Source organism: Panthera onca, chromosome C2, assembly GCF_046562875.1.
Source record: "Panthera onca isolate mPanOnc1 chromosome C2, mPanOnc1 haplotype 2, whole genome shotgun sequence".
Taxonomy (NCBI): Eukaryota; Metazoa; Chordata; class Mammalia; order Carnivora; family Felidae; genus Panthera; species Panthera onca.
Window position 1 is genome coordinate 18,648,691 of NC_138347.1, and position 15,658 is coordinate 18,664,348.

The 15,658-nt window shown below is 40.4% G+C and overlaps 1 protein-coding gene across 7 annotated transcripts in view; it reads left to right on the plus strand.

Moving 5' to 3' along the window:
* APP (amyloid beta precursor protein) overlaps positions 1-15,658 on the plus strand; it is a 274,501-nt gene that overhangs the window by 187,307 nt on the left and 71,536 nt on the right. For all 7 annotated transcript variants that reach the window (XM_060640325.3, XM_060640327.3, XM_060640328.3 and 4 more), the window contains 2 exons: positions 4,817-4,891; positions 5,584-5,742. In XM_060640325.3, the coding sequence (XP_060496308.1) occupies positions 4,817-4,891; positions 5,584-5,742 (234 nt within the window). The remainder of the gene's footprint in view (positions 1-4,816; positions 4,892-5,583; positions 5,743-15,658) is intronic.

Here is a 15,658-nt window from a genome sequence, read left to right on the forward strand (position 1 = left end):
TAGCCTTTGGGCACACCTTCCATGATGTCAAACCAACCACTTCAAAGCCTATATCCCCCAACTACCTTCTTCAGACTCTTACACTCTGACCCACTATCTACCTCCTCACCCCAAGTCTAGGTACCAGACATCTAGGGAGAGCCCCTGTACCCCAGAACCTATAAAAACTGTTCAAACTAGCCGAATCTAAGCCTGCTTACCCTGACTCACCCATTCCTTCTCAAGGAACCCAGACTCCTGGCTACATTTTCCCTCATGCCCTCTACCTCCTGATCCACCCTGGTGCTTCCCCGCCCTCCTCCCCTCAATGACATGCCATGTCGCCTCCTCTTGGGAAGTGTGTGTGAGTAACAGTCTTTTTTCAATGGCATTTTTCTCCTGATCTGTTGACCTCACCATACTTGAATATTTAAAAAAAAAAAAAAAAAAAAAAAACCTATATTTTTAATTTAATTTAATTTTATTTTTTATGAAATTTATTGTCAAATTGGTTTCCATACAACACCCAGTGCTCATCCCAACCAAAAAAAAAAAACCCCTACATTTTAAAACAGAACTGCTAATGGATCTAGAAGACACAACACAATTAGTTGGGGTTTTTTGTTTGTTTTGTTTTGTTTTGTTTTTAAGAGGAATGACCATAATACTTGGATCCATTTTGGAATAATAACAAGTGGGGGGAGAGTTAAAATTCTTTGAATCTGGAATGTAACGTGCAATTGTAGTTGTTGGCCATGATGAAAACATAAAAGCAAGTTGAACTAGAAAGCTAGGTAGAATGGAATACTGAGGTTTCACCCGAAGGCAGTCCCTCTGAAAAACAGGACTTTTCATTAGGAAAAAACGCAGGCTGGTATATAATCACTGTTAAGAAAGTATAGGATGACTTGGAGTTGTATTTATTACCTCTGAAATAACACCTTTTAAGCTTAAATCCTGTCTCACATTTTGCTTCTGAAGCTTTCAGAGCCTTCTTGCTGGTCTCAAAATCATTTCAGGCACAACGAAGTCCAAAAAAGAATAATAACAAAAATAAACACTGAAAGCTTGGCTTGGCTTTTCCAGTACTGAGTGATTTATTAGTGATTTTTTTGATACATATGTCAGTTTCAGATACTCCAGATGTCTCCTAGAATAGCAACTTAATTTTATTTTAGCAAATCTATTTAACCCATGACTTAGTCCATATAAATCTTTACAGAGTTTCCTCATCTCTTAGTTATTAGTTATATCTGAGATATGAGATGTTATATAAGATATGAGATATATATACATATATATATATATATACATATATATATATATATGTATATATATATATATATATATATATATATAAGATGTTATATAAGATATAAGAGATGTTATGCTAGAGCAGAGAGTGCATTGGTCTGCTAATTCCAGTGGTCGTAGGAAAGTGAGATGCCTGAGATTAACATTTATCTTCATAATCTGTGGTCCTGAATTCTGGGGACTGTTTGACTTTGAACTTGCCTGCCTCTTAAATCTCTATCTATGTACTAGTTGTCATTTTTTCTACATAAAATAACTAAGTCTTTGAAGATCCATAAATCCAATGATAACTGATAACTTTTGTTCATCCAGTGGAAAATTGCTTCATAAGACTATATGGAAGAACCTGAGACTTCTAATTGATTTTTATTGTAATTTTTGTTAACTATTTGTTTTCTTATGAAAACAGACATTTTGGAGGGTTTTTTTTTTTTGGTATTTGGTTGCTGGGGCTCATGATAACTAAACATATAGATTGCTGTTGAATAGGGTCTAGCAAATCTAAGATTCTGAATAGTCTATGAATGCTTTTTATTCTATATATATATATATATATATATATATATATATATCATGTAATAATTATATATGTTACTTACTTAGTAGTTTTACTATATCATTAAAATGAAGTTTTTCAAAATGAAAGTTGACATTTCTCTAAATTTATTATTTTTAAGATAAGCATCAACATCTTAGGAACAATCCTTTTCCTGTCACCAAATAAAAAGAAACTTAGCTCACCTATTGAATTTGCCTTTGTTTTATGTTATTATATAAATATTATATATTTTATATATATTTATGTATATTTATAAATATACATGTATAACATATATTATTTATGTGGATATATAAACACATAATTTATATAAGTTATATATATATACATATATATATAATGTATATGTAATTTTTGTATTTTTTAATGGCACATTGGGCCATGGAAGATAAAAGCATGGTCTTTAGAGCTACAATGATCTTGGTGTATGTCCTTCCTTCTCCATTTTTTTTTCCTCCGTAACCTCGAGCAGGTAGCTTAACCTGGTCCATAAAATGGAGATCGCCATGACTCATCTCATGGACTGCTTAAGTCGTCAGTTAAGCAAGATAGACTTTATGAAGCTCTTAATACAAGGTCTGCCATGTAGCAAATGTACAGTAATGTTTGTCATTGGAGCACTGCAGTGGAAGCCACTGTTCCAGGAGAGAGATTGAGCCTGTGGTGTGTGTTTATCTTGCATTAAATAGGCCTAGGGTGATGGTATGAGTGAATTGTTTTCTTTGGGAGGGTATAGGGTATGGTTAAATTGCTCTGAAAGTCAAAATTCAATTTCATTTTGTAGTAGTATTTATTTTCAATGCATCAGCCAAATCAGTCTCTTTAATTATTCCATGTATTTCCCAAGCTTAAAGTTTACAGGCCAGGTTCGGAATGTACTAGGTGAGATGGCAGAAATGTAAAGGTAATACAGGAAATCAGTCTTCACATTCCAATAAGCCACTTGGCTTCTCTCTCAGACGAATTTTGAGATTCCTTGCCGTAAGAGTTCATGGTAGAGCACCGCCACCGTGAACATTCTCAAAGCAGAAATTGAAATATTTTTTATTGCAAGCCGTATCTCATCCATAAAGCAGAGGTGGTCTTTGTAGCCCCCTCCCTACAGGTGCCCTTTATTAACTCTTAGAGACACCAAAGCATCTGGGACCACGTGTTCTTTTGTGTTCTGTTCTTATTCATAACAGTAGGACATTGGTTCCAATTTTGTTGTGACCTGTTTAGGTTATTTTTTACATGTTCTTCAAGTATAATAGAAAATTCACTCCATTCTGTTTTCTCCATAATTTCATAAAAACAACACAAGGAAGCTAGTCTTGTATCCTATATAACAAATTAATGCTAGTAGCTAATAAAATATCTAAATAAGGAGCGCCTGGGTGGCTCAGTGGGTTAGGCGGCCGACTTCAGCTCAGGTCATGATCTCGCAGTCCGTGAGTTCGAGCCCCGTGCCGGGCTCTGTGCTGACAGCTCAGAGCCTGGAGCCTGTTTCAGATTCTGTGTCTCCCTCTCTCTGACCCTCCCCTGTTCATGCTCTGTCTCTCCCTGTCTCAAAAAAATAAATAAATAAATAAATAATGTTAAAAAAAAAAATAAAATATCTAAATAAAAACCTACATGGTGATTTGATATGGTATTATCTCATAAAAGTTCTCTGTCAATAGTTTTTTATTCTAAGTCTCTCTCTCTCTCTCTCTCTTTTTCTGATCTTGAAGGATGTCAGAAAAAAAATCAGTTCTTTAGGGATAAATACCTATAAATAACAGGCTTTGATAGTACAGATATTAGGTTCTTTTGTGCTTTGTATATCTACAAAGTATGTAAGTACATATCTGTCAACAGACCATTATTTTGCTTACTTGATCTTTCTATTCTTTATTCTACCTAGTTCCGGTATGAGTTGCACTTACAAAAGCTCTGCCTGACAGAGTATAGTACACTGGGAAAGGAAAGGCAGCCATAGGTGGTAAGAATCTAGTTTCATTCCATTTCAACAACATGCACGCAGCTGCAGACTTCTTGGCGTTCAGGCCAATGAATGAACCTCTCTCAGCGTAACCCTGGGTGGACTTCGAGGATGAGAAGAGCAAGTGTTCTTTTCCTACAGAGCAGATTAGCCTGGTTACTAAATTAGCAGTACTTGCTAAGAATACGTTTTGCTACATTCAGAACATTATAATGTGTACTCTCTTGGAATTTCTGGAGGTATATAGGGTCTTCTTTGCTGTTCATGATGGGGTTTGGCGAGCAAAGGCCCCCCCTTACCCATCAGTGGGGCGGACCTGAGGCTTTCTGACAATAGAAGTCTTCTTTTTCTTCCTCCATTATGTACTTCTTTTGGGGAGTGTGTTCATGGCATGTATACACATCCGTTAAATATTCATGCCTTCCCCACTCCCCCACCCCCGACCCCATTTACTGTTGAAAAATACACAGTTGGAAATTTTGTAACTCGCTTTCACAAAAAACTAAAGTATTCAATTTAATGTTGGAAATCCTTGTTCAAGAAATATATATAGGGGCGTCTGGGTGGCTCAGTCGTTTAAGCATCTTAACTCTTAATCTCGGCTCAGGTCATGATTTCACAGTTCGAGAGATAGAGTCCCACGTCAGGCTCTGTGCTGACAGTGCAGAGCCTGCAAGAAAAAAAAAACTACATATCTATATGCCCTTTATGGATCGTTGACATTTGTGCACATCAAACAAAATGACTTGCAGCCACTTCTCAGGAAAATAAAAAAAGACTACCTTTGTTTCAAAGGGCCATGTTCCTTCGATGAACGTGAACATTGCTGTGTAATATACTGCTATGCGAAATGATACACTTCTTAGCGGGAGGTCAAACAGTTTGGAGATAGGACTGGAATGCGATAATTTTCTTAATGTTTACAGTGTCAAATACAGAAAGAATAGATCTTTGAGAAAAGAACCGATGGTTTTAAATTGAAATGTTTTCTCATCTTGTAGGTCATGCGAGAATGGGAAGAGGCAGAAAGGCAAGCAAAGAACTTGCCTAAAGCGGACAAGAAGGCAGTCATCCAGGTAAAACCCAGGCGGGTTCTCCACCGGGCAGCATGGGCTAGCACCTCTAGAACCCCCAGGGTGATTGTTCACATTCCCACTAATTTGGACTATTGTTCATCATTGTCCAGGAATTCAGTTTCTTCAGCTCTTCCTTGTATTTGCTCTTAATTAGCTCAAGTTTTAATTCATTGCCATTCAGAGCTCAAGGTTTAATTCATTCATCCCCTATTGTTCCTTGCATTCTGCTTTTGGTTGCCAAATTCTTCCTTTACCTCTTCCCCTGGCACAAATCACACACCATGATTAGACTTTTGCGACAGGAACTCCTCTCACAGCTGCCTTAAGCAAATTGTAAGATCCTCGTGGTCACTTTCCTATTAAAATACGTTGAGGAAGAGCGGAGTTGTTTTGGTTGGTTTTTTTGTTTGTTTGCAATGTAATTTCGAGTTTTAAAAGTAACAGAAATTTAGCCTGTGCTACGGCTCGTCCAGTCAGTCTTCGGGGGCCATAGAGAAGAACGATTTACAGTGAGAAATCAGGATTGAGGATGGGGTGCAGGAAAGGGAGGCAACCCATAGAGCATGCCGAATTAGTCAAAATGTTGGAAGGACTGTAAATCTTGGAGTCAAATGGAGTAGGATACCCCCTTGGGAAGCCCCATGCTGCACGTCCAGTCCCGTGTTGATGTGTGCACGTGTTTGCAACGGCAGCATTTCCAGGAGAAAGTGGAGTCCCTGGAGCAGGAAGCAGCCAACGAGAGGCAGCAGCTGGTGGAGACGCACATGGCCCGAGTGGAAGCCATGCTCAATGACCGCCGTCGCCTGGCTCTGGAGAATTACATCACTGCCCTGCAGGCTGTGCCCCCTCGGGTAGGTCTGGCGAGGCCTCCTTTTACAACTCGCTTCGGGGCCCAACACAAACAGGAGGCGTGGGGGCACGGGGGGTGCTGAAGGCCACCGGAAGGAAATCTGGGAACTGTTACGAGCACCGTTAGGTACAGGTTTGGCCTCGGTTCCCTTGTCTTGAAGGTTATGGGGTCACAGGGGAGCCGCCTGCACAGGGTCATCTCAGTGCAACAGAGCCGTCAGGCAGGCTTCCCAGGGACTCGACGCGCAAGACCTGACCCCAGTTAATGTGCCTGGGACAGTGACGTGTCAGGAAACGTGTCAGTGACAGCCGAAGTCAGGAAACCGCAAAAGCTGACAGGACTTTCTGTGTAACCATCTAATGACAAATAACCGAGGGTTAAGAAAAGTCGGGGCGTGGTCGGGCTGTAAGGATTTCTGTCGGGATTTTGAGGAACTAGAACTCAAGTTTCCTGCTGAGGAAAGCAGTCATATTCTCTGGTGGGAAGCCCTCATCAGTCATGGTGTCCACAGAGAAGAGGCCTTGTTTGAGGTTTTCAGCAATAAATGCCCAGAAAGGCTTCCTGAGCAATGCAAGCGGATCTCCTCAGTGAGGCTTCATGGGAGAGTTTACTTTGGACATAAGGAACATTCTGAGCAGGAGTGTGTGTGTACTATGTCCGTTAGTTTATCCGTTACTGAGTGAGCGACATTAAAATCTCTGCTATTTTCTCATGTGATGCTATCAGCTTCTGCTTTTTGTATTTTTGAGGCTTTGTTTTTAGGTGCAGAAACATCCAGAGCTCTTACGTCCTCCTTCACGCCACCCCCCCCCCCCATTATCATTATGACATGACCTCTTTATCCCTGGTACTATGTTTTGCTGTGAAGTTACTGTGTCTGATATTAAAGGTATTTCAGCTTTCTTCTGATCAATGTTATCATAGCATATCATTTTTCCATCCTCGTGCTTTTATTTAACCTGTCTTTACAGTTGAAGTGCATTTCTTATAGGCAGCATACAGTTGAATCTTGCCTTTTAAAATTGCGAACACCATGTAATGAAGTTATTGATACAGTTATGCCTAAATCTGTCGTCTTGCTGCATCTCCTATTTGTTTCATCTATTCTTTGTTCCCTTTCTCTTCTTTTTTCTGCCAACTTTTGGACTAATAAGATATTTTTTTTATGGTTTTCTTATATGCCCGTTGTAGGGTTTTTAGAACTGTAACTCTTTCTTTCGTTATTTTAGCGTTTGCCTCAGAGTTTTAGAAAATGTTTCTAACACTTCCCAATATTATACCAGCACAAGTGATACTATGCCACTTCATGTACATTACAAGAACCTCATCAAATTCTTCCATTTCCCCTTTCCCAATCTTTGGTCTGTTGTTGCCATACTTTTTCCATACTACATTATTGTTAGTTTTCTTTTAAACAATGAATTATCTTTTAAAGAGTTACATAATAAGAAAAATAGTTATCTAGATAGTTACCATTTCTGGTGCTCCTTAATCCTTATATAGATCCATCTGGAATTATCTTCGTTCTAGTCAGAGGACTTCCTTGAAAGTTTCTTTTAATGCATGTAGATTGGTGAAGAATTCTTTTGCTTGGGTATATCTGGAAAGATCTCTATTTCACTTTTGTTTTTGAAAGACATTTTTGCTGGGTATAGAATTATAGGTAGAAGTTTTCTGCAGCTACTTTAATGATGATGTTCCATTGTCTTATTTGCATGGTTTCCAACAAGAATGCTAATACCCTTTTCTTTATCTCTGTAAATAATATATCTTTTTTTTTTTAATCTGGCCACTCTGAGGATTTTCTCTTTATCACCAGTTTTGAGCAATTTGATTATGATGTGCCATGTGTATTTCAGTCAGCTATTTATCCCATATGGCTGTTTTTTGTCTCCTACATTGTAGCTTTCACATCTAGAAGTTTAGTCTGGCTTTTGTTTGTTATTTTCATATCTCTCATTTCTTCACCTAAGTTTTTAAACTTTTGGAATGCATTTATAGTTACTTTTAATATCTTTGGTTGCTACCTCTAATATCAGCTTTGGGTCAATTTTGATTGATTTTGTTGATTGTTTTCATTATATGTAGTATTTTCCTTCATCATTTCATACCTAGTAGTTTTTTATTGGCTGTCAGACATCGTGAACTTGACTTTGTTGAGTGCTGGGTACTTTTGTACACCTCTATTTTTTTTTATATATATTTTTTAATGTTTATTCATTTTTGGAAAAAAAGGGAGACAGAGTGCAAGCCGGGGAGTGGTAGAGAGAGGGGGAGACACAGGATCTGAAGCAGGCCCCGGGCTCTGAGCTGTCAAGCACAGAGCCCGACATGGTGCTCAAACTCACAAACCACGAGATCGTGACCTGAGATGAAGTCAGACACTTAACCGACTAAGCCACCCAGGTGCCCCTGTATACCTCTGTTCTTGAGCTTTGTTCTGTAATGTTAAAGTACTCAGAAACAGTTTGATCCTTTTGGGTTTTGCTTTTAAGACTTGTTAGGTGGGTTCAGGGCAAGTTATCAGCTTATGGCTCATTCAGCAATACAGAGGTAAGATTCTTCTGAGTAATCTACTGTGAACACTGAGTTTTCCCATCTGGATGGTGGGAACAGGTGCTATCCCTGACCCTGTGTGAACACCAGGCGCTGTTGCCGCTGATCTTTTTTGGGTGTTTTTTCCCCCCATGGTCTCAGCTGGATTCTTTCACTTGTATGCTTTGATCATGAGTCAGCTACTTTTTGCATAGGGACATTATATGCAAATCTGGGTTCTCTGAGCAACTCAGTCCTCCCTAGCACTCCTGCAGTTCTAGAGCTCACCTCCTTCATGTCCCCTTTCTCAGTGTTCACTGTCCTTCACCTGACGTCAGATGTCTTTTAGAAGCATAGTTCTGTATATTTTGTCCATATTTTGGTTGTTACAGGCGGTCGGGTAAATCTGGTTCTCATTACTCCCATCTTGGCTGAAAGCAGCAGTTGGCATGTATGATGTGACTAAACCAAAAAGTCTCCCACTTACACTGATTCTCCTCATTTTGATTTTTCCTTTGATGCTAAAGTTACAGCCCAGAAAGCTCTGAGGAACCATAGAAGAGCTTCCAGTACTCTTGTATAGATAGTGAGATTGAATTGACCTTGTTCTACCAGTGACATCACTGAGATTGAGTGTCTGGTCCGGGGTGACACCACCACACTGGTTCATGGACAGGGTGGAGCTGTCACAGCCGACCACTGAAGTGCCTTCTTACTAGACCACACTTCCTCTCTGAACAAAAGGCTTTTGAAAAAGAATATCACATTAGCATTTTCATGTTCTATTCAGAAAAACAGTCTCTGTTCTAGCCCTGTTCGGTAAAATCCTGTTTACATGCGTTTGGAGAAGAAGTTCCTTGGTTACTCTCTTTTTCTAGAGTACTCGATTTTGGAGTCAGGGCCGTTAGGATCGTTCGCCAGAGCAGGGCTGGGTGTGGGTGTTGAGACCAGAATCTCAATCACTGACAGTTTACTGGAATGTTCCAGCTGAAAGTCTAGTCTCTGAAGTAGAAGGGTCTTTGCAGTGTGGTCATTGATGGAGCTAAAAATAAGATGGGGACTGAATGGAGTCCTGAACCAAAGCACATTTCAGAATTTTCAGTTCTGTCCCATCTGCCATCACAGGAAAGATGGTGATGAGAAGAGTATTTGCCAAAGCTTCCTGTATTACCAAAGGGGATACTTTCAGACTGGTCACAATCGTATTCATTCTGGGCCTGTTGGTCTCTTCATGCAGAATTAAACATCATGTTAATTTGAAATAAAAATTAAAGACTGGATTAGGGGCTATTTTACTGTCAAAAAAATCAGATTGTTGTTGATTGATCCAAGAAGTCTATTGAATTCTTCCCTAGAAATGCATAAAACTCTCCCATGTAATAAAAACTGGGGCTGGATAGTCATGGGGCTGCAATCTTGCTATCACCTGCCATTTAAAAAAAAATTCTTTTTTAGGGGCGCCTGGGTGGCTCAGTAGGTTGGTGTCTGACTTCAGCTCAGGTCATGAGCTCATGGCTCGTGAGTTTGAGCCCCACATCAGGCTCTGTGCTGACAGCTCAGAGCCTGGAGCCTGCTTCGGATTCTGTGTCTCCCTCTCTCTCTCTGTCCCTCCCCACCTTCTCTCTCTCTCTCTCTCTCTCTCTCTCTCTCTCTCTCTCTCTCCTCTGTCAGTAATAAATAAACACTAAAGAAAATTTTAATTAAAAATTAAATTTAAATTAAAATTTAAAATTTAAATTAAAAATAAAAATAAAAAATTTTTTAACATTTATTTATTTTTGAGAGACAGCATGAGTCAGGGAGGGGCAGAGAGAGAGGGAGACACATAATACAAAGCAAGCACCGGGCTCTGAGCTGTCAGCACAGATCCCAATGCAGGGCTGAAACCTACTAACTGTGAGAACATGACCTGAGCCAAAGTCAGACACTGAACAGACTGAGCCACCCAGGCACCCCCATCACCTGCCATGTTTAAGTTAATGAGCATCTTATTTAAATTTTATTTCACGTGTTTATTTGAACATATAGCTGGACCTGGCTCTGCACTTCAGAAAAATGCAAGAAAATTCTAAGTCCCCTTTTAAGGACTTTTCTGAATTCCTGTTAAAAGACAAATCAGGAGCATGCCGGTTACTGTCCAAGGAAGGTGGCATCTTATATTGGAGCCATAAATACATTTTTCTGAGATCTCCCTCATGCTTAACACAGTGCCTGGAAAAGATGAGGTATTCAGTAAATGTTAGTTGAATATAGGAAATGAATTAGTCAGTGTTTTTTCTGTGGATTCTATAGCTGATAGCACCTTCAAAATAATTATCCCCTTAACCCTGACCATACTGTGCCGGTCCCGGCCTTTGCCACATGGGAATCTGAAACAACGTGGATTGTTTTCAACTTTGAGGCTCATATTTAATCTGTATTTTTATCTATAATTTTGAACCCAAGCTTGGAAGTGTTATGTGATGATGTTTTGATGATGTTTTCATGCAGCTAGGATTCCTTGCCGTACTATGAATTTCATTTGTGAGTCCCCATGGCTGTGTGTGCTTTATGTTCTAAAATTTCCTTTTTAATTAATTATGTGCCTGCTGGCCAATACCGTAAATGGCTAATCTAAAAGTGCATTGGAATTATACTTAGAATTTTGCCATGTCCAAATACTTCCAACATCACAGGAGATAAAACAGTTGTATTTCCTCAGGAATAGTTTGGTCTTTGCACTCAGGATAAACTCTTAATCTGTAGAGGGCGAGTGACTCTTCTAAGGACCAGCCCCTTTCATTTTAACTCTTTTCTTAAAGTTTCCTTGGAAAATCAAGGAGTTGCACCCTTTCTCTTTCCCCTAGAATTGTTAAATTCCTCTCCAGAGTTGCATCACACATGGTCAGCCTTCCGCCACTCTTCGATCACTACCAAACTTAAGTACAACTTAAAACTAAATTATCATTTGACCACCAGATCTCTCTACCTATGCTTCTCACTTCTTACTTTATCAGAGCTCATATTCAGTCACCTTACGGCCTCATGAATGATGAGCTGAATGTGATCTGAGCCTTCCTTTTTGTAACTGTCAGGATTCCACTTCACAGACGGAGAGAAGACGAAGCTCTTGCCTTACTGTCCATCATTCTCTTCAATATGCAGACCAGTTAGCCTTTAGCAGGCTCCCGTACAGTTAAACTAAAGGCTAGGCTAGATCAGAATTTCTGTTTAAAATAAACATGGTAGGCTGAGGTCTGAAAAAACTTAGGAGTTCCTAATTAGTAAGAATGGAAATGTGTTAAACATGGGAGCCAAATAACAAAAGCTTTCTTTATAATTCAGAGATTCTCGGTGTCTTTACAGATATTTATTCCAAATCTTCCATTAGACAGCGTTCTAATTATCATCTTGACCACAGAGGACTTTGAAGCATTTTCTACATGGAAGTGAGAATGAGGAAATGTTTTCGTGTAGATCTTGTCTTGTCTGTGTGCCCCTGGTGTTGTGTGTTTGTGGTGGTGGTGGTGGTGTTTTCCAGTGTCTCCCAATTGCAGTCATCTTCTGTGCGCTAAAATTAATTTCATGCTTATATCGGATGCCTCACATTCACATTCAGACTTCCAACATTCAGCTGAGGGGGAAGAAGTTCCTTTGGCACCAACACTCTTTCCTTTCTCATTTCTGATTAGTTCAGCCAAATGTTAAATTTCCTGAGATTCCGGAAAACTGCCTCATAGAATTCCTTGGTAGGACATTAATGTAACGACTTGTGAGATTTATCATCAAGGAACATGGTCTTGTCCCTAGGTGGAGATTTTGCTCAGTGCTGTTTAGTGAATTCTAACAGCAGGGAAATAAATATCCAATAAGAAGCAGCAAAATCATTGGAGAAAATCAAGGACAGAAATTCATGAGTGCGAAACAAAGGCGTTTAACTTGGCCATTTTAAAAAGTTTTCCTGTAACCTTGCAAACTGCCCTTCTCCCTACAACTCTTCATTTTCTGCTAATCGCTTCGGGTCCAAAAAGACATATGAGCATTTATAGAATATATGCAGACAGCACGCATCCACATGCCAAGGTGAATCTGGTACATCTGCACCTCAATATAAGGGACAGGAAATAAGTTAAAAACCATTTGCCTAGTTCTTCATATGTGAAGGACCTGAGACAGAAGAGTCCCAAGGTGTTTGAGGCATTCTATCCTCAAGCTTTCAATATAATACAAACTTTGTAAAGCTGATATGAATGTACTTAAAAGTTAAAAGACTGCTAGGTTGAAAATCACCTTTGAGATATAGAAGTAATTATCTTAAACCTTACATATTTACTATTCATCCATTCATCATTCATTTATTTTTAGTTGCAATTTGTAAAATTGGTGGGCACAAGGAGGCTCGTTAACTTGAGAGCTTTTTTTTTTTAATTTTTTTTTTAATTTTATTTATTTATCCTGAGAGAGACAGAGATAATGCAAGTGGAGGAGGGAAGGAGGGAGGGAGGGAGGGAGGGAGAGAGAGAGAGAGAGAGAGAATCCCAAGCAGGCTCCACACTGCCAGCACAGAGCCCAAGGTGGGGCTCAGACTCACGAAAGCATGAGATCATGTCCTGAGCCGAAACCAAGAGTCAGATGCTTAACCGACTGAGCCACCCAGGCGCCCCTAACTTAAGAGCTTTTAAGGACAGACCCAGTAACAAACAGATGGAAAGGAAAACAGGAGAATTAGCATTCATTGGACAAAATCCTACAGACTCTGCTGACTGATTTGCACACTATTTCCATAAAACCTCTTAATATGACCCCCTTACCTTGCTTTGAATCTGTACCCATCTTGATAGACGGATCTAAAGACCAGCAGGCGATACGGAACCAGAGACGCTAGTGCTTTCTGTTTTTAATTGAATTAAGTTAAACAGAAAATTACGAAATATGTAGTAAAGGCGTTAGCTTGAAAGCTGTCCTGTGCCCCTGAATCCACATTCATCCCCCGGATTCCCTCCACCGCAGAGCCCTGCTTCGGGACTGCCTTCAAAGTCGGAAGGGCTCTTCATCGGATACTGTCAAAACCTACAGCACTGGGATGTCCTGTTTCTTTCCGGGATAGGTTGCATGTACGCATTTATATGATGATATCTGTTTTCATTTCATCCTTGAAAATCAAAACCCATCACGAACACGTAAATGTTTTGTTTTTCAGACAAATGCATAATAGCACATTATTTAACGACGCAGGGGTTACTTACCTTTCTGGCCTCACAGACGTCTACCCTGTGGGGGCAGATAGTAGCCCGGGTCTTCCCCTTAGAAACATGCACGCACAAAAAAAAAAAAGAAACATGCACGCACATGATGTTCATCCACTGATCAATTTAATTGCATTTGGGTTTTTATAAGCGTTGTTTTGGGTTTCCTCGCATTAATGTTGCCAGTAGGTCAAGGCGCTGTGGTTAGCTGGAGTATGAGGAGAGGGGGAAATTAAAAGAGATATGAACGTACGTGTCTTTGAGCATGGTGCAGCCAGTTGGAGGATGTGGGAAGCAAAAATGCCAAAATGCAAGTATGGAGATGCAAAATGGAAACATACTATTTCACCTCTCTTCTAAAAAGTCAAGATTATGTCACAGTTGGCATTTGTGGGGTGATCAGACCACGTGGCAAATCTTTGCAAAGTTCTGTGGTATCCTTTCGAACGTGCTTCGTTTATGGTTTCTTCCGTTAACTCCGTAGGCTTTGCCTTTGGGGTTGTATTAATAATCCAACTCGTCATGAAGAGCTTCAGCGTGTTTCACTGCTTGCCTAAATAAGAATTGAGTACCTGCAGCTCCAGAGAATTTCTGGCCCTTCTTGGCTCTCAGCTTGGTTGATCTAAGCTCCGCATCCAGTGGATGCTACAGTTGATCCAAAAGCATTGATCCTGGGTTTGGATCAGGTGCTGAATTTCAGTTCTGTATGCTGCCTTCGCTGATTTATAGCTGTGGTCTGTGTGACTCTACTCTCAATATTCTGACACCAAATGTGAGGATTTTTTTTTCCCCCTCACGTTTGATAATTATGACACTCCCCATCATTAGCATAAGCCCTGCAGATTGAGGGCTCCGTCCTACCAGACTGCCCCCCCCATTTCAGCCACCCATCCCGAGCCTCAGATTTTCAGTCACATTTTTTTCCTTCTGACGAACCAGCCATGCATCAGAGGTTCCCACGACCCCCTTCTTGGGTTTGATAATTTACTGGAACAACGCACAGAATTCAAATCAGTGCTTTACTTACTGTTAGCAACATATTCTAAGGGATATAACCCAGGAATAGCCAGATGGCAGTGACACATGGGGCAAGGCGTAGGGGAAGGGATGGGGCACTGGGATGTCCGCTCTGCCTGTGCTCTCCTGGCACCCCACTGTGTTCCCCAACCAGGAACCTGTCTGAACCCCACTGTGAGCATTTTTTTTGTGGAGGTTCCATTCGGTAGGCACAACGGATTAAATCCCCGGCCTTTGGTGACTGAACTCAATCTCCAGTCCCTCTCCCCTCTCAGGAGGGTGGAACTAAAAATTCCAAACCTCTAATCACTGGGTTTGAACCATCCTCCAAGAGTCACTGGGAGAGTGTACCAAAGACAACACTTTATCGCTTCAGGGGTCCTAGAAGCTCCTGTGGCGGGAACCAGAGGCTCAGACTGAATATTCTGAAAAAAGATGCTCCTGTCACCCCTGTCACTCAGGAAATTACTAGAGTTTTAGGAGCTCTGTGTCAAAGACTAGGGAAAGAGACCAAATAATAGATTTCCTTATGATGTCACTGTACCCAGAATAAATTATTTCTGACAACTAGATTAAAACCACTCTTATTTTCTAAATTTTATAGATGTCAACACCTGTCTTTAATTCCCAGGTTTGCCATCCATAAAACCTGTAACTTGGAACAGATGACTTAATGGAAAGGATTCTTCCTCCTTCGTTTGCAAAATGGGGTTAATTGTTATCTTTTACAATTAGCCTCGTTCTAGCTTTCTTAGCCATATTAGAAAAACAAAAGGATTAATCAGAGGTTGGGCTGAGATTGTGAAGTAGGGAGAAGAGAAAGGCTAGAATATACTCGTCTCCTCCCCGAGAAGAGAAAGGCTAGAATATACTGTAAAAACACCAGAAAGGGAGGCTTTGTTGCCAAGTCCCTGTTAGGAAGTCCACTTCCCTGTGGAGAAGGGAAGGGGTAGAAGATGACTTTCTGTTCTCCTGGGGGCCACCGTCTTCCGTTAACAGCACAAGGCCAAGAGCCGTTACTGGATAGGCCAGGAGGGGAGGATATCTAATGCCTCCCCGTTCTCCAACCTTGAGAAATACTGAATGGAGGCAGGCCCAAGAATCTGGTGCCATTTCCCCGGCCGCTTCCTCAAGACTTCC